General features: G+C 43.4%; 1 protein-coding gene across 1 annotated transcript in view; it reads right to left on the reverse strand.

Annotated features, from left to right (window-relative positions):
* ZNF84 (zinc finger protein 84) overlaps positions 1-11,772 on the reverse strand; it is a 30,773-nt gene extending 19,001 nt beyond the window's left edge. The window contains 5 exon segments of the mRNA XM_045459367.1: positions 3,920-4,116; positions 9,140-9,332; positions 10,151-10,263; positions 10,829-10,917; positions 11,570-11,772. Coding sequence (XP_045315323.1) covers positions 3,920-3,934 — 15 coding nt within the window. The 5' untranslated portion in view covers positions 3,935-4,116; positions 9,140-9,332; positions 10,151-10,263; positions 10,829-10,917; positions 11,570-11,772.
* Positions 11,773-19,536: the final 7,764 nt, after the last annotated feature.

Below are 19,536 nucleotides of genomic sequence, written 5' to 3' on the forward strand. Positions count from 1 at the left end.
ATACTGGTTTTATGAGTTAAAATCTTCTCACAAAGAAACAGCTTTACCAGTTAATTCTGTAGACATTTAATGAAGAAATAATTCCTGTTTTACTAAACAATTACCAAACACAGAAGCAAGAACACAACCCTACACTTTGATACAAGCATCACCTTGATAACAAAACTCAGTAAGGATATTGCAAGAAAGGAAAAGCAAAGGCCAGTTTACACATGAACATTGATGTGAAAATCCTAAATGACAACTATACTGAGCAGTATGTAAAGAAGAAAATATAGCAAGACTGAGCTGGAGGGGCACCTGGGTGGCTCAGTCGGTTGAGTGTCCAGCTCTTCATTTCGGCTCAGATCGTGATCTCACACTTGTGAGGGTGGAGCCTGCTTAGGATTCTCTCTACCCCTCTCCTGCTCACCCTCTCTCTCAAAATAAATAAATAAATAAACTTAAAAAAAAAAAAAAAAATTAAGGCTAAGTCAGAGTTACTCCTGGGTATATAATCAGTCTCTCCTCACAGTCCTGGGGCAGGCAGCATTTCCTGCCCATGGGTCCTATCCCTGTGCTTTAAGAAAATCACCTTTTTGCACTGGGGGGAAAGAAAAAAAAGGACTAAGTTGGAGTTTATCCAAGAAATTCAAAATTCAAGTTGCATTTAACATTAAAAGGAATATATACATATTCACTACTTTAACAGATTAAGAAAAGATATGTAATCACTTCAAGAGATGCAGATAAAGAATATTTGCAAATTAAAAGAATGTACACAAGAACTACAAACAACAGAAAAAAACTGAACAAAATTGCTAAAATGCTCGTTTAAATTTTCATATAGAAGGACTGGATTTCATAAGGAAGGAATACAAAAATATGAAAAAGAACAAGCAGACGAGAAAAGAGTAAAACATACGAAAAACTGAAAAGTAATCAACATTTGTTACAAAAAGTCTTAGCAGGGGCGCCTGGCTGGCTTAGTAGGAGGACTGTCCGACTCCTGCTCTAAAAGGGTCGTTGACTTCAGGCCCCACATGCGGTATATAGCTTACTTAAAAAAAAAAAAAAAAAAAAAAAAGTCCTGGGGCACCTGGGTGGCTCAGTCGGTTGAGCATCCGGCTTCGGCTCAGGTCATGATCTCATGGTTTGTGACTCCGAGACCCACATCGGGCTCTGTGCTGACAGTTCAGAGACTGGAGCCTGTTTCAGATTCTGCATCTTCCTCTCTCTCTGCTCCTCCCCCACTAGTGCTCTGTCTCTCTCTCTCTCTCGAAAATAAATAAATATTTTAAAAAATTAAATTAAAAAAAAAGTCCTGGCAAACTAGGAATTTACAATTTATTTTTACTAAGAAAAAAAATATTGCTGATATTTTTGTTAACATGGAAAATCTAATAAAATCTAAAGAAAATTATTAGAATTAATAAAAAGGTTTAAGGGAGCCTAAATGGCTCAAGGGATTAAGAGTCCTGACTCCTGATCTCTGCTCAGGTCATGATCTCACAGTTAGTGAGTTCAAGCCCCACATCAGGCTCTGTACTGACAGGTACAGAGCCTGTTTGGGATTCTCTATCTCCCTTTCTACCCGTTTCTCTCCCACTGGTACTGTCTCTCTTTCTCTCTCTCAAAATAAATAAATAAACTTTAAAAATAAACAAACAGGCTTAAGAAGTTCCTGAATGCAAAGTCAGTATGTAAAAACCTACTATATTTCCACGTTTCGGCAACAAAATTTTTAAAATTTTATATACCATAAAATTTCAAATGCCACGTACTGTGGAAATGACTAATTACAGATCTGGGACAGAAAGTGTACAAGCTGATCCTTGACATATTTTATCATGTGATAGAGCAATAACTTCATTTAAGAAACAAAGAAGTGCTTAGAAGCAGAGTATCATTCTGTGGCCCCTAATAAAACAGTCCATCAAGGCAACAATCATAAAGCTGCTGACGTGACAAAACGGGCAAGCAGACAGGAGTCACCTCCTGGAATACATACCACCACCTCTGAAACACTCTTACCCAAAAAGTCACACCTAAGTCTGATCAAGCCTCCAAATCAAATCTGTAATGATGCAGATATGCTTTTATCTGCACTAATTCATGGCTACTAAGTACCTGAAATGTGGCTAGTGTGACCGAAGGGCTGGATTTGGTGGTTTTAAATTTATTTTTTTTAATTTTTTTTTTTCAACGTTTGTTTATTTTTGGGACACAGAGAGACAGAGCATGAACGGGGGAGGGGCAGACAGAGAGGGAGACACAGAATCGGAAACAGGCTCTAGGCTCTGAGCCATCAGCCCAGAGCCCGACGCGGGGCTCGAACTCATGGACCGCGAGATCGTGACCTGGCTGAAGTCGGACGCTCAACCGACTGCGCCACCCAGGCGCCCCGGTGGTTTTAAATTTAAACATTGTTGTGTGGCCAGTGGCTTGGGTACTAGCCAGCACAACTCTAAATCTGCCTATTTACAGGAAACACAGAACACACTGGCACACTGTGGGGATGCAAGGAGCAAAACCCAGACAGTGGGAGATCCACAGAATAAATGCCCTGGCCTCTTCAATCAAGAATGGGGCTAGAAAAAAAAAGAGCCAACAGGTTAAGAAGACTTAAGAGACAGATGAACGAATTACACTGTATGAACTTTCTTGGATTCTGATGCAAACAAACTGCAAGTGACTTGTAAATTTTACGAGACAACTAGAAATGTGACCACCGACTGGATTTGGTGACACTGAGAAGCTGCCTTAACTGGAGAAGACTCCAACTGCACTGAATCTCACAAACAAAATGTTGAAAGAAACAAACACGAATTAGTACATACTGCAGCAGACAACATGAAATTGCAGTGTTTAGGGACAGATACTTTGGAGTAAAACCATAAAGAGCAAGGAAATGGTTACAAAGTCAGGGTCCTGGTTCCCTCTGTTAAGAGGGAGAAGTTGTGATTGGCAGAGGCACATGGAAGGCCTCACCTGGGCTGGAATGTTCTGTTCCTTGACCTGAATGGTGGGTTCATGGGTATTCATTCAGTTGATAATAATTCATTACTTTGTACTTTTACATTTTATGTACTTTTCTGTATGTGAATTCTGCTCCACATTTAAAGAGAGAAATTATGATTACTAAGTTCTGTTCTGGCATTTTCTCCCTGGGTCACACTCCAGAAAACTATGAAAAATTACCATAAGACCCATGTATTTACTATATTTCTCTGAGGACATCACTCACACGGTATTATTTGTTCAAAACTTCATCAAAGAATGAAAAATATTTACTCTCTATGAAGAATTAGTTTACGTTTTTCTAGGATAGTGCAACTCGTAGAAATGTTCTAATTTCTTTATTAAAACTGCTAAAAATTTGAGAACCAAGTTTGTACCTCAAATTCATTAATTATGCAGGACACTATGGCTCATTAAAATTCAAATCTCAAGACCTTCTGAAAGCCCTATAGTTAAATAAAGTTGATCTTTGGACATCATGGGTTTGAACTGTGCAGGTCCATTTATATGCAGATTTTTTCAATAAATACAGTATAGTACTATAAATGTATGTTCTCTTATGATTTTCTTAACATTTTCTTTTCTCTACCTTTATCGTACAATATAGTATATCATACACATACAAAATACTGTACGTGTTAATCACCTGTTATCGGTAAGGCTTCTGGTCAACAGTAGGCTACCACTAGTTAAGTTTTGGGGAGTCAAAAGTTACACATGGCTTTTCCACTGTGCAGGGAGCTGCCATCCCTGATGCCCACGTTATTCTAACTGCTCCAGTTTTGTCCCAACCTGGATCTTCAACTCCAAGGTTATCTTCCTCTGATTTCTGAACTACTTACACTTTTCTTTTTCACTGGAAGACTTACATACCTTTTCTAATCCCTGGAAAATAACGAAGAAGAAACAATCAACTAACCTGTAACATGGTCATTTTCTGTTGCCTAGGCCAGACGAGTTGCACATCTGAGACCTGCTCCACGCTGAGCCTCTTCCGCTTCTGTCCCAAAGCTCCACTGTAAGGCGGTGGCTGGGTCTTTCACACTGACAAGTTCCTGGCTCCAGGAGCTCCTTTCTTCTATCACATGAGCAGGCTCATTTGTGGGTAACCAGGATCTGTGAACATAGGAATAAAGCACTTTATTGGTATATTCATACCGCACCTAAAATCTTTTCTCCTCTTGCTAGGAACCAGGAATTCAAGTAGTCTTCATGTCTGTGGGGAATAAGCTTAGGAACTCCCTGAGCCTGCACTGATGGGTTAACAAGGCATAAAGACTTACAAAGCCATAGGATGCTCACACCCAAGATTGGGTAAACAAGATTAGGCGAATAAGGATAGAGAAGGGGGGCTATGGCCCCCAGAATAGAGTAGGGTGGGGGCAAAGGCCCCCAGAACGGGGGAGTGGGGGAAGGCCCCCAATACAAAGGTACATGAGGTAAGCAAGATTAGGTATTCAAGGCTAAAGCACCCCCAATTCAGTACTATAGCAAAAAGCTGCTTTCATAGGAAGGAAGGACCAAATTAGGTAAATAGGGCTAGAGCACTGCAGGTGAGGCTGCCCAGAGGGGAGCTAATTAACAAAAGAAAGGTGAGGTGCCTTGTTAACACTGAGGTTACATGCTATGTATTATCCCCTAGGCTAGCAAAGATAAACAGACACAGCTCCTCAAGTCTGCCATTAACATCTGCCCATCCACCTGTCGCCAGCATTTTGTTTTGTATCAACCCAAACCCCTAAACCCGAATATCTTCAAGAACCCCTTTCCCTCACGTCCGTGAGTTAATGTCCACAGTTTCATTGTCTCTTTGTGCATGTCCATCACCATGTTTGTAAGCCTTCTGATCCTAATAAAAACGGAGCAAGGACCCTTAATCGGGGCTCTTGTCTTTTCACGAACATTAGCCATCCCTCCCATTTTAATCCTGCACCCGATTTCTTGCTGGCCAAGAAAGAAGTTTAGACTTAAGAGTCTACGTGGAATACTATGAGGCAATGAGAACGAATGAAATATGGCCTTTTGTAGCAACGTGGATGAAACTGGAAAGTGTTATGCTAAGGGAAATAAGTCATACAGAGAAAGACAGATACCATATGTTTTCACTCTTACGTGGATCCTAAGAAACTTAACAGAAGACCATGGGGGAGGGGAAAGAAAAAAGTCAGAGAGGGAGGGAGCCAAACCATAAAAGACTCTTAAAAACTGAGAACAATCTGAGGGTTGATGGGGGGTGGGAGGGAGGGGAGGGTGGGTGATGGGTACTGAGGAGGGCACCTGTTGGGATGAGCACTGAGTGTTGTATGGAAACCAATTTGACAATAAATTTCATATTAAAAAAAAAAAAGAGTCTACGACAACATCCAGCATGGAGCCCAACACGGGGCTTTAACTCACAACCCTGAGATCCAGACTTGAGCTGAGATCAAGAGTTGGGCACTTCGCGTTAAAAAGAAATTTTTTAAAAAGGGGGAGAGGGGGGAAACTGGGTGGCTCAGTCAGTTGAGCATCCAACTTCGGCTCAGGTCATGATCTCGCAGTCCATGAGTTTGAGCCTCACGTTGGACTCTGTGCTAACAGCTCAGAGCCTATAGCCTGCTTCAGATTCTGTGTCTCCTTCTCTCTCTGCCCCTCCCCCACTCACACTTGGTCTCTCTCTTAAAAATAAACATTAAAAAAAAATTTCAGCAAAGTGGCAGCATATAAAAATAATGCACAGAAATTAGTTCCATTCCTATACACCAACAACGAAGCAACAGAAAGAGAAATCAAGGAATGGATCCTATTTACAGTTGCACCAAAAACCGTAAAATACCTACGAATAAATCTAACCAAAGCAGTGAAAAATCTACACACTGGAAACTACAGAAAGCTTAGGAAAGAAACTGAAGAAGACACAAAAAAATGGAAAAATATTCCATGCTCCTGGATAGGAAGAATATTGTTTAAATGTCAATACTACTCAAAGCAATCTACATATTCAATGCAATTCCTATCAAAATAACACCAGCATTCTTCACAGAGCTAGAACAAACAATCCTAAAATTTGAATGGAACCAGAAAAGACCCCGAATAGCCAAAGCAATCTTGAAACAAGAAAACCACAGCAGAAGGCATCACAATCCCAGACTTCAAGCTGTATTACAAAGCTGTCATCATCAAGACAGTATGGTACGGGCACAAGAGCAGACACTCAGATCAATGGAACAGAATAGAGAACCCAGAAATGGACCCACAGATGTATGGCCAACTAATCTTTGACAAAGCAGGAAAGAATATCCAATGGAATAAAGACAGCGTCTTCAGCAAATGGTGCTGGGAAAACTGGACAGCGACATGCAGAAGAATGAACCTGGACCACTTTCTTACACCATACACAAAAAGAAACTCAAAATGGATGAAAGACCTAAACATAAGACAGGAAGCCATCAAAATCCTCGAGGAGAAATCAGGCAAAAACTTCTTTGACCTTGGCCGCAACAATTTCTTACTCAACGCATCTCCAGAGGCAAGGGAAACAAAAGCAAAAATGAACTATTGGGACCTCATCAAGATAAAAAGCATCTGCACAGCGAAGGAAATAATCAGCAAAACTAAAAGGCAACCAACAGAATGGAAAAGATATTTGCAAACGACATATCAGATAAAGGGTTAGTAACCAAAATCTATAAAAAACTTATCAAACTCAACACCCAAAAAAACAAATAATCCAGTGAAGAAATGGGCAAAAGACATGAATAGACACTTTTCCAAAGAAGACATCCAGATGGCCAACCGACGCATGAAAAAATGCTCCACATCACTCATCATCAGGGAAATACAAATCAAAACCACAATGAGATACCACCTTACACCTGTCAGAATGGCTAACATTAACAACTCAGGCAACAACCGATGTTGGCAAGGATGCGGAGAAAGAGGATCTCTTTTGCACTGCTGGTGGGAATGCAAACTGGTGCAGCCACTCTGGAAAACAGTATGGAGGTTCCTCAAGAAATTAAAAATAGAACTACCCTATGACCCAGCAATTGCAGTACTAGGTTATTTATCCAAGGGATACAGGTGTGCTGTTTCGAAGGGACACAGGCACCCCAATGTTTACAGCAGCACTATCAATAATAGCTAAAGTACGGAAAGAGCCCAAATGTGTATCGATGGATGGATAAAGAAGATGTGGTATGTATAGACAATGGAGGATTACTCGGCAATCAAAAAGAATGAAATCTTGCCATTTGCAACTATGTGGATGGAACTGGAAGGTACTATGCTAAGCGAAATTAGTCAGAGAAAGACAAATATCATATGACTTCACTCATATGAGGACTTTAAGACAGAGAACAGATTAACATATGGGAAGCAAAAATAATATAAAAATAGGGAGGGGGACAAAACATAAGAGACTCTTAAATATGGAGAACAGAGGGTTACTAGAGGGGTTGTGGGAGAGGGGATGGGCTAAATGGATAAGGAGCATTAAGGAATCTACTCCTGAAATCACTGTTGCACTATATGCTAACTAATTCAGATACAAATTAAAAAAAAAAAAAAAAAAAAAAAAGATGTGTTAAAAAAAAAAGCACCAAAATGACATTAAACCTCTTTATAATTTTCTACCATTATTTGCATATTTCAAACTTCACAGATTGTAATTACTATAAAATTACTATGGCTTAGTGATTTTAATCTATACATCTCTTGGGGCGCCTGGGTGGCGCAGTCGGTTAAGCGACCGACTTCAGCCAGGTCACGATCTTGCGGTCCGTGAGTTCGAGCCCCGCGTCGGGCTCTGGGCTGATGGCTCAGAGCCTGGAGCCTGTTTCCGATTCTGTGTCTCCCTCTCTCTCTGCCCCTCCCCCGTTCATGCTCTGTCTCTCTCTGTCCCAAAAAAAATAAATAAACGTTGAAAAAAAAAAAAATCTTTAAAAAAAAATCTATACATCTCGGATATTATTTGCAAAGTGCATAAAACAGTACTTGATACACACAGTAGTGTGTGTGTGTGAGTGTATACACGCACATATCTATATAACCAATACATACCATGTATGAATATGTGTGTAAATGTATCCTCTCTGTACCTAACTATATAGATAGATGAGTAGATAATGATATATGTACATCTTTCTTTTTTCTTAATGACAATCCTTACATAAATAAAAGAGCTTGAATTGAGAGTTCTTTGTTCTAGTCTCCATGGGGATGTATTAATCTTTTCGAAGGTATTTCTTGATCCTATTTTTTTCCTAGAAAACGCAAATAAAATGTTCCCTTTCAAGAAAAAATAAACGTTTTTTAAAAACGTTTAAAATTTTTTTTTAAAAGTCAATAAATTTAACCATCAAAAAAATTTAGGGGGCCTGGGTGGCTCAGTTACGCGTCTGACTTCGGCTCAGGTCTGATCTCACGGTTTGTGAGTTTGAGCCCCGCCTCAGGATCTGTGCTGACAGCTCGGAGGCTGGAGCCTGCTTCAGATTCTGTGTCTTCATCTCTCTCTGCCCCTCCCCCCGCTCACGCTGTTTCTCTCTCAAAAATGAATAAACATTAAAAAAAAATTTTTTTTTTTTTTGGGGCGCCTGGGTGGCGCAGTTGGTTAGGCGTCCGACTTCAGCCAGGTCATGATCTCGCGGTCCGTGAGTTCGAGCCCCGCATCAGGCTCTGGGCTGATGGCTCGGAGCCTGGAGCCTGTTTCCGATTCTGTGTCTCCCTCTCTCTCTGCCCCTCCCCCGTTCATGCTCTGCCTCTCTCTGTCTCTCTCTGTCCCAAAAATGAATAAACGTTGAAAAAAAAAAAAAAATTAAAAAAGCAACACATTAAAAAAAAAAAAAAAATTTTTTTTTTTAAATATAAAAACCACCGTGTGGCTAAAAAAAAAACATCAACACACACACCACAAACCAAGAAAATATACCTACAACAAATGTCACTTGCTTCATATTATGCTTTCACTTCATTTCACACAATAAAATTTCTGGCATTGTGACAAATGAAACTAGGTTTCTTATTGAAATCATTTCTTTAAACACAAATTCACAATTTGATTTTAAAATTTCCTTTACAATTGTTGTCAAAGAAAGTTTACTTGCTTTCAGTGAGAACCTATCAAGAGTGGAAAACTTAAGTCAACATGATGTAGACTTACTATAGAAAACAGAGTTGAGAATTTCAGTTCAACAGGGTGTGACAAGCCATCAGTGTGGTAGTTTTAAAGTATTTCTGATGGGGACGCCTGGGTTGCTCAGTCGGTTAAGCATCCAACTCTTGATCTCAGCTCACGTCTTGTTCTCTGGGTGTGAGTTCAAGCCCTGTGCTGGGCTCCATGCTGGGCATGAAGCCTACTTACATAAATAAACAAATACATATATAAAAATAAAAAATCAAACATTTCCGATGATATTTAAGTTTATCATTAAGAAAAATGCAGAGTTAGGTGCCTGGCTGGCCTAGTTGGTGGAGCATGTGACTCTTGATCTTGGGTTGTGAGTTTGAGCCCAAGATTGGGTGTAGAGATTACTTAAAAATAAAATCTTTAAAAAAAAAAAAAAAAAAAAAAGGAGGGGCAAGTGGGTGGCCCAGTTGAGCCTCCAACTTTGGCTCAGGTCATGATCTCAGGGTTCATGGGATTGAGCCCCATGTCAGGCTCTGTACTGACAGCTCAGAGTCTGAAGCCTGCCTCAGAATTGGTCTCCCTCTCTCCTTCTCTACTCCTCCCCTATTTGTGCTCTGTCTCTCTCATTTGAGAGAGAGAGAGAGAGAGAGAGAGAGAGAGAGACAGAGTGTGAGCCGGGGAGGGGCAGAGAGAGAGGGAGACACAGAATCCAAAGCAGGTGCCAGGCTGTGAGATGTCAGCACAAAGCCCCACCTAGGGCTGGGAACCCACGAGCCGTGAGATCATGACCTAAGCTGAAGTTGGACACTCAACCAGTTGAGCCACCCAGGAGCCCCTATAAACAAACATTTTTTTTTAAAAAGGTTTAAAAAAAAAAGGGAGATCCAACCTTACTCTAAACAAATGTTTTGAAAGTTGGCCCCTCAGGGAGAAGTTCTTCTCTGAACTTTTATATTTGGCACCACACGTCCTCTCAGCAAATGAAGCCTATGCCCTTCACTGTACAATTTGGCCCGATTTAACTTCAGCGGTTTTGTCGTGTACCTGGGCAGTTTCCCGCATCACACTGCACCTCTCCCTGTGACAGCTCTCAGGTTTATCTTCAGAAGGAAGGCGCAACCTTCATCATCATCCACAGTTCCACTTAGCATCAAGTTCTAAAGGAAATTCAGGAGGAAAATGGAGAATAGAAAAGTGTTGACTTAATTACTTTGTGACAGACGTTTTAAACATCATCGTGCCTTTTTTTAATGCATCCCGCACCCATTACAGACAGTGATAAGGCACAGAGAGGTTCAGCAAGTTGCCCAACACGGATGACCCGCCTAGGAAGTGGCAAATCTGGGCCGCTGGTCCCCTCAGTGCCCCTCAGACCTGCAGTCACAGCCCCCCGGCCCCCAAAACGCTGGAGGGAGAGCTGGACAAAGGCCCCCAGAGTCTCTGTTCAGATTTCCAGTACAGGTGCCATGCAGTCCACTCGCTGTCCAGAAATAAGGACACCAGGGCAGAGTAAGGAGGAAAACAAAAGAAGTTCTCAGAGGCCCGCTGAAAACACTGCGGGCCTGGAACAAAATGGCTCACGTTGAAGAAACGTATCTGTGATAAACTGAAATGGCTGCGAACAGCATACTCCCAGTAAGTTTTTTTTAAGCAAACATAAATAACGTGTACCAAAAGTAGACACGCGTGTACGGACTAGAAGAAATGTACTAAAATGCTAACAGTCACTATCTCCTGGCGATGAGATCATGGAAGATTTTCACTTGAGTCTGTGGGTCCAGATGCTCCAGACTGACTGCAGTGAACACATTCTAAATTCATAACGGAAAAAAAGTATAAACATTATTTTTCAAAATCTTAAGGTCCCTAATCCAAGAGCAGAGCCGGCAAGCTGCGAGCACTTCCAGTCCACCGCTACACGGATGAAACAAGCAGTAAGTGATTAAAATAAACAGAAGTATGTTTTAATGAAAGCAAAAAGCATCAGAGCTAGGGGAAAAACACTTCTTTTCACCCCCTCACTTTCAGCCGACAAACGTGAGGCCCAGAAATCGCGGGTGGACCAAATTCGGCCCTAAGAACTTCGGGCCATTGTTGTCCCGGCCACGGCGGCCACTTATCGTCGGTCAGAAACTGCCTGGGGTCTGGGTTTGGCCCGGAGGGTTGTTCTGTAGCAGCGAAGCCTTTGGAAACAATCCTACTGATCCAGGCGGGGCTGGGCGGATGAAGCCGGGCTACAGGGGCACAGGCAAGAAGTCCCCTCGCCGCCCGACGCCTCAAGGACCAGCTCTGGGCTCAGGCCGGGACCACCCACGCAGCCCCCCGCGTCCGGGGACCCAGGCGAGGAGGCACGGCCCTCACAACCCCAGCGGAAAGGCCACCCCCCCCCCCCAAGAGCGAGCCCAGAGGCCCGGGGCCGGCGGCGTCCCCGCGGTGGCCCCGGCCCCGCGCCCCTGCACTCACCCGGCGCCCCGCCGCGCTGCCTGCGAACCCCGAGCCCCGCGCCGACGCCCACAGGCCTCCAAGCCTGCGGCCCAGACACGACCGCCGAGTCCTTCCCGCGAGCCCCCCACACGTAACCGCAAGGGCCGGCCCGGACCCCGCAAAAACCCGGCACCGACCGCAGGCCTCAGTCTTCGGACGCGCAGGCCCGGGAACCACGTGACCCGCCCCGCGCCCCCCCCAGACTCACCGACGCCCCGCCCCCCGCCCGCACGCGCCCCCGGCCACGACCCGCTGGCCTCCGTGCTGAGCCAGCGGGCCCACGAAATCCCGACCGGGCTGCGGCGGGGCCCGGGGCCGCGCACGGGTACGCGGGCGCGCGCGCGGAGACGCCCACACTCGCCTCTCGCTAGGCGACGAAGGACAAAGAGAAGGGGCGCAACCCGAAAGCGTCGGTGGCCGTGCGAGTGCGACTACGCGTGCGCGAGAGAAAGACGCCTTTGTTTTTTTCTTTTTTCTTTTTTTTTTTTTTCGGTCAGCTTCACTCAAGGAAGGGGCCTTTGTACTACATTTCCCAGAAGGATCCGCGGCACGTAGGCGCCCGGCCGTCTGAGGAGCGCTGGTTGCCTAGAGACGCGAGGGCGACCGCGCGCCCAGGACCGAGTTGCGTGAACACGCTTTTGGGAAAAACGTAAAAGATCACGATTTAGGCGGCGCTTAGATGGCTCGCTCGGTTATGCGTCTGACTGAGGCTCAGGTCATGATCTCACGGTCCGTGAGTTCGAGGCCCGCATCGGGCTCTGTGCTGACAGCTCGGAGCCTAGAGCCTGCTTCGGATTCTGTGTCTCCCTCTTTCTCTGCCCCTCCCCTGCTCACGCTCTGTCTCAAAAAGAAACAAAAACATTATAAAAAAAAAAAAAAAAAAAAGATTACGATTTGAAACACTGGGAACCCAAATCTATCAACACGTTAAAAAAGAAGGGACAATTGGTTTAAGAATCCAACTGAGGAAATAAAAAAAATTTTATCCATACGTTTATATTAAGTAGATAGGAATTAACAAAAAAATAAAGCTGATCCATAATTCATGTGGGGAAAGTTCTAAATAAGTCACTATCCTTACAGAGAGAAGGAAAGGATGATAAAAAGAGAACAACCACAGACATACAGGAAATTGAATGAGAATCCTCTCTATGCTAAGAAATTTGAAATTAAACGATTCTCCTGGGATGGATGTGTCAAATTCAACTCAAGAAAGGAGAAAAACACATCACGGATAAAAATGAGGACAATTTCAGAGATTATCTGCCAAAAAGCACCAATCATTGACTTTCTGGGGAATTCTTTCAAACATCCAGTGATTACAGAATTCTTACACATAAAAATTTCCAGAGGAAATAGAAGAAGGAACTGTTTCTATTTATTAGGCAGCATAAAGACACCAAAATCCACATGTATGACTTGAAAAGGAAGCTCAGACAAAACTTGGTTATGACTACCCATGCAAAAATACTAACAGGGGATCCTGGGTGGCTCAGTTGGTTGGGCATCTGACTCTTGATTTTGACTCCGGTCACGATCATCCGGTTCGTGGGATCAAGCCCCATGTCTGGCTCTGCACTGACGGTGCGGAGCCTCCTTGGGATCCTCTCTCCCTCTCTAACTTCCCCTCCCCTGCATACATGCTCTTTCTCTCTAAATATAGATAAACATTTTACAATTACATTCCAGAGTTTTAAAAAATAAATTAGAGGGGCACCTGTGTGGCTCAGTCGGTTGAGCATCCAACTCTTGATTTCGGCTCAGGTCGTGAGCCCAGGGTCATGGCATTGAGCCCTGCATGGGGCTCCATGTCAGGCTTTGTGCTGAGTCTAGAGCCTGCTTAAGAGTCTTTGTCTCCATCTGCCCCTCCCCTCCCCCCTCAAAAAAGAATAAAAAAAGAACAAATTAGAAAAAATTGTTAGCTGCTTTAACATAATTTTAAAAATAGACAATAACCATAAAGCTAGTATGCTGTTTAATGTTGGAACATCAGGAGGAGTAAGTGGCGAGATATGAATAGTTAAGATCAAGATTTTAAAAACTGGACTAATATTTGAAATGCAGAACATACAGGTAACGTGTCTGCTGAAGTGTATATATTTCCACACAATTTGGGGTTTTGTTTCATAGACTGTCAATTATCCTTTGCCCATTTTTCTGTCAGGTTCTCTTTTTCTACTAGATTGTATTAATTATCTTATAACAGTTTCAGCATTTTGGCTTGACACTTAAGTTTTAATCTTTCTGGAGTTGTGTGTATGCGTATAGTGCGAAGTATTGATCTCATTTCATTTTGTTGCCCTATGGGAAGCTAATTTCCTGACTCCAAGGGTATTCGTTTGCTAGTGACAGAGCAGGCAGTTAGCTGGAGGCCAGGGTGGTGAGAAACAGGTGACACATTAGAAGCCGAGGGCACAACATCCTTTGTGGTTTTCAACATCTTGGCCTTGTGGCTTCTAACACCCTGGGAGCTGACAGACCAAGAGCCACAGGTGCAAAACACGTGCTCTCCTCTTCAACTTCTGCCCAGCATGACCCCCACCCCACCCCGGGTTTATTATAGTTCACGCATTTGGCGGTTTCAGCCCCCTCCCACCCACCTCGCCTCCCCATGGGGAAAGATGGCCATGACAGTTCCAGCAAGAACCTTGTAGGAGCCAGAACTCCCCCCCCCGCAGGGGAGGGGAACAACCTCAGTCGGAGACTGCCCTACCTGTGACCCGTCGCCAATACAAAACTTCAGTGCAGGTGCCACCCTGGACCTGCCCGCCCTCCCTTCCCGAGAGTGGCCTGTCCTCAGCAAGCTGCTTTGTGCTTGATCCCTTCCTTCTGGCCCTCTTTATTTGAGCAGGATCCCCACGCAAATGTTTTGAGGGGAATCCAAGAACCAAGACTCCACAGACACAACGCAGACCCTCTCAGCAGTAGCACGGGGGCTGCCACAACAAATGCCACAGGGTGGGACGAACAACAGAAATCTCGTGTGTCAAGATTCTGGACGTGAAAAGTCCGAGACTAAGGTGTTGGTTTCTTTCAAAGACTCCGTCCTTGGCCTGCAGGTGGCTGTGTCCTCACATGGCTGTCCCTCCGTGTGTGTCTGTGTCCTAATTGCCTTTCTTACAAGGACACCAGTCATTTCCAGATTGGGGTCATCTATATGACTGAGTTTTACCTGAATTTCCTCTTTAAAGCCCCTGTTTCCAAATACAGTCACTTCCTGAGGTGCTGGGGGTTGGACTCTAACATAAGAATTTGAAAGGGGGGCGCAATTCAGCCCATAACACCAAGTATCAAACAACCCATTCTTTCTTCAATACTTACAAATTAATTTCTTTTATATCCCAAGTTCCTATATGCCCAAGTTACCCTTTCTGGAATATTTTCTGTTCCATCTGCCTATTAGTCTATCACTGTGTGAGTACCACAATGTTTTCATATTCTAGCTTAAAAAAAACCTCCTGTATCTGGAAGAGAAACTATTCTACCTGTGCTTGTTCATGATGATCTTGCATAGTTGGAGACCAGTAAACTTTCCTGTAAATGATAGAATCTGTCCCATTTCAAGAAAGAAAATTCTTTTATTGTTCTCATTGGAATTTTATTAAATGTATATTTTGCAAGAATTAATATTTTCATTATACTGACTTGACTCTATCAATATAGTAAGTATATCTTTGGGGTGCCTGGGTGGCTCAGTTGGTTAAGCGTCTGACTTTGGCCCAGGTCATGACCTTGCCACTTGTGAGTTCGAGCCCTGGGTAGGTCTCTGTGCTGACAGCACAGAGCCTAGAGCCTGCTTCAGATTCTGTGTTTCCCTCTCTCTCTACCCCTCCCCACTCACAGTCTGTCTGTCTGTCTCTCTCTCTCTCGAAAATAAATAAAAATTAAAAAAAAATTTTTTAAACATAGTATATCTTTGAATTTTTCAGTTCTTTTTTTAAATGTTTTTTTTATTTTTGAGATAGAGCAGAAGCAGGGAGGGGCAGAGAGAGAGGGAGAGAAAGAAACCAAGCAGGCTCCATGCTTTTGTCAGCACAGAGCCTGATGTGGGCTCGAACCAACAAACTGTGGGATGATGACCTGAGCCAAAATCAAGATCCGGACACTTAACTGAGCCACCCAGGCACCCCTGAATTTTTTCAGTTCTTTTATGAATGTTATTGTTTTATTCATAAATTCTGCTTCTGTAAGTTTTTAAGAGACTTATTCCTAGTTTTCATTTTATTTATTTTTTTTAGTTTATTTCTTTATTTTGAGAGAGATGGTGAGTTGGGAGGGGCAGAGAGAGAGAGGGAGAGAATCCCAAGCAGACTCTGCCCTGTCAGCACAGAGCCTGACTTGGGGCTCAAACTCACACAACTTTAAGATCGTAACCTGAAGCCAAAACCAAGCTTTGGAGGCTTAACCAACTGAGCCACCCAGACACCCTGATAGTTTTCATTTTATTTTTTTTTTAATTTTTTTTTAACATTTATTTATTTTTGAGACAGAGAGAGACAGAGCATGAACAGGGGAGGAGCAGAGAGAGAGGGAGACACAGAATCGGAAGCAGGCTCCAGGCTCTGAGCCATCAGCCCAGAGCCTGACGCGGGGCTCGAACTCACGGAGCGCGAGATCGTGACCTGAGCGGAAGTTGGACGCTCAACCAACTGAGCCACCCAGGTGCCCCATCATTTTAAATTCAACATTGTACCAGATGTACTCCTAAGAAGCTTCTCAATCCTAATGATATTATGAAGTTTTTTTCCCCTAGTGTATTTTCTTACTTGCTATTAAACACACTATGGACTGAATATTTGTGTTCTTTCAAAATTCCTTTGTTGAAATCACAACCCAGGGTGGCTATATTTGGAGATGGACATCTAAGGAAATTAAGGTTAAATGAGGCTGTCTTCATCTCGCACACCCAAAATACAATAGCAGAGCACACACAGAAAAACCGCTACAGATACTCATATTCGAAACCGGGGACAACAGTCCCCACCCCGCAGTCATTGGTCTACAGAAATGCCTAAGTCCTACTAAATACATGTTACCAGCTCGCCCTTTAGGGTTTGGTCCTGTTCTCTTGGAGTTCTTCCTAGCTCTTGGCTGCGCCCTCTGGACCTTGATTCTGCCATCTGAGTCATCCTTCCTTATTAATAAAAACTGATCCATGTTTGCAAGAAGAAATCCTTCTCAGTCTCTTCCTGACCCCAAAAGTTGGCAGTCCTAAGAGCTCCTTTTATTTTGCATAGGGTTTGTCCTTTTTAGTCAAAGTTGATATTGCTGTTTAAAACTTTGTGGTATGGGGGCACTTGGGTGGCTCAGTCATTTAAGCGTCCAACTTCAGCTCAGGTTACAATCTCATGGTTCATGGGTTCAAGCCCCACGTCGAGCTCTGTGCTTACAGCTCAGAGCCTGGATCCTGCTTTGGATTCTGTGTCGCCGTCTCTCTCTCTGCCCCTCCCCTGCTCATGCTCTGTCTCTCTCTCAAAAATAAATAAACATTCAAAAATTAAAACTTATTGTGTGCATGTATGTATTTATATCACTTTTCAGATTATAATTTGATTTTTCTCCCATTTTCTTTTTCGCTGTGAACACTACAATTAGCCATACCATAATTTTATCCTGTATTTTTCCACTAACTTTGCAATTTTACCTTTTTTTTTTTTTTTTTTTTTTTGGTTTGTTTTTAACTAGACATTCATGAATCTCATGACAACTCTTTGGTTAGCATGTCTCCAACTCAAGTAATGGAAAATACTCTTGGGAATTGAAGTTGTAATAAAATTTTCTTCAAAATGCTTTTCTACCAGATTTGCAAGCAGGTTCTTAGAACTCACCAGCTGATGCTATGGCTTATCTCATTGAAGGCTTGACTTCTATTCTTAAAAAGAGGAGCTCCCAAATTTCTGTTGTTTTTTTTTTTTTAATGTTTATTTATTTATTTTGAGAGAGAGAGGCAGAGAGAGAATCCCAAGCAGTCGCCACGATCAGCTCAGAGCCAGACATGGGGCTCAATCCCATGAACCCATGAGATCATGACCTGAGCTGAAATCAAGAGTCAGATGCTTAACCAACTGAGCCACCCAGGCACCGCCCACTCCCCCCACCCCCATTTCTGTTTTAGGAGTATTTTGGTAGAGAAGGAGTTTGGTAATTATAAATATGCATTGTTGCAGGGGATACATAGGAAGTGGGAGCAGGGACATTGTGGGCTTTTTATGTATCAATTAGGCAAAAGCCACATCCCCAGGTATTCCATTTGAGGGCGTTAGGTATGTCAGGGCAAAGGCAATATTGAGAAGGTCTGACTTTATCTAAAAAGTCTCCTTGGGGCAGCTGGGGGCTTAGTCAGTTAAGCGTCCGACTTCGGCTCAGATCATGATCTCACAGCTCATGGGTTCGAGCCCCCTCATCGGGCTTTGTGCTGACAGCTCAGATCCTGGAGCCTGCTTCGGATTCTGTGTCTCCCTCTCTCTCTGCCCTTCCCCTGCTCATGCTCTGTCTCTTTGTCTCTCAAAAATAAAATTTAAAAAGCCTCCTTTCCCCATGTTCCCATAACACTCTCCCCTTGTTCCTTCAAGCGCTCAGCAACAACCTATGACTTTGGACTCTGTTAATACTCTCCCCAAGGGCCCTTCAGGGTTTCACTACTATTTTCCTCTAGAGTCTTCCAGATTCTGCTGACCACCCAGTGCCAAGGCCAGTAGCACCCCACTTGTAGACCAAATTTCTATTCTAATCACAACTGCTACCTAAAATAACACCCTCAAAACCCTAGCACACATAACAACAAAGATGTTATTCTCTCTCACGGTTCTGTTGGTCAGGAATTCCAGAAAGGTTTGGCCAGGCAGTTTCTGGCTCAGGATGTCGCATGCAAAGCTGTTTGGTGGCTGGAGCTGGGAAGATGGCATTGAAGAATACGGCATCTTTCTCTTCATGTGGCCTCAGAACCCGTCTACGTTGTTTCTCTTTATGGACTCTCAGGGGTACCCCTAGCATCACAGCCTGAAGGACTGCTCATGTGGCAGCCCAGAGCTTCAAGAACAAGTGCTCCAGGCAGGACAGCAGAAGCTGCATTGCCTTTCCGGTGTGTGTGTGTGTGTGTGTGTGTGTGTGTGTGTGTGTGTGTATATGTGTGTGTGGGGGGGGGCACGCAGCAGCCCTCCACCACATTCTGGTGGCTACGGCGACCACCAGCAAACAGAACTCTCGGTGGGAGGGGTGGCTCAGCCACACTGTAGAAGAGGACGTGAGAAGGGGCTGGCTCTTGGCTACAGCCATCCTTGGAAAGCAAAATCTACCACATATGTAAAAAATGGCCAATTATCGGTAATTTCACATAATTCGGCCTAAATGGACATATACAGATGTGTACATGGGAAAGCTTGGATTCCATTTTATTCAGAGAAGTTTCATCTATTAGACCGGCCTATAATATGTTTTTCTATGGTCTCTATCCAGATTTGGTGTGAAGTTTATACTAGGATCGTAAAATGAATTTAGGAGTAATCTATCCTTTAAACTTTTCTAATACTGGGGTGCTTGGGTGGCTCAGTTGGTTAAGCATCTGAGTCTTGATTTCAATTCAGGTCACGATCTCACGGTTCATGAGTTCAATCTCTGCATCGGGATCTGTACTCACAGCGTGGAGTCTGCTTGGGATTCTCTCTCCCTTTCTGCCCCTCCCTTGCTCATGCTCTCTCTCAAACGAACACTAAAAAACAAAATAAAATTTTCTCATACCGTTGTATAACACAATGATGATCAAGTCCGTCAATGTTTTGTACAGTTTTACTGTTCAGTAATCTAAGCTTGCTACATTTCATTGAGGAACATTTTAACTACAATGCAATTTCCTTATTTGTTACTGACTTAGTAAGTCTTGCTTTTTCAGCTTGGTCAATTTTGGCCATGCAAGAAAATGGAGAAATTTGCAAGAAAATGGAGAAATT

This window comes from Leopardus geoffroyi, chromosome D3 (assembly GCF_018350155.1).
Source record: "Leopardus geoffroyi isolate Oge1 chromosome D3, O.geoffroyi_Oge1_pat1.0, whole genome shotgun sequence".
Taxonomy (NCBI): Eukaryota; Metazoa; Chordata; class Mammalia; order Carnivora; family Felidae; genus Leopardus; species Leopardus geoffroyi.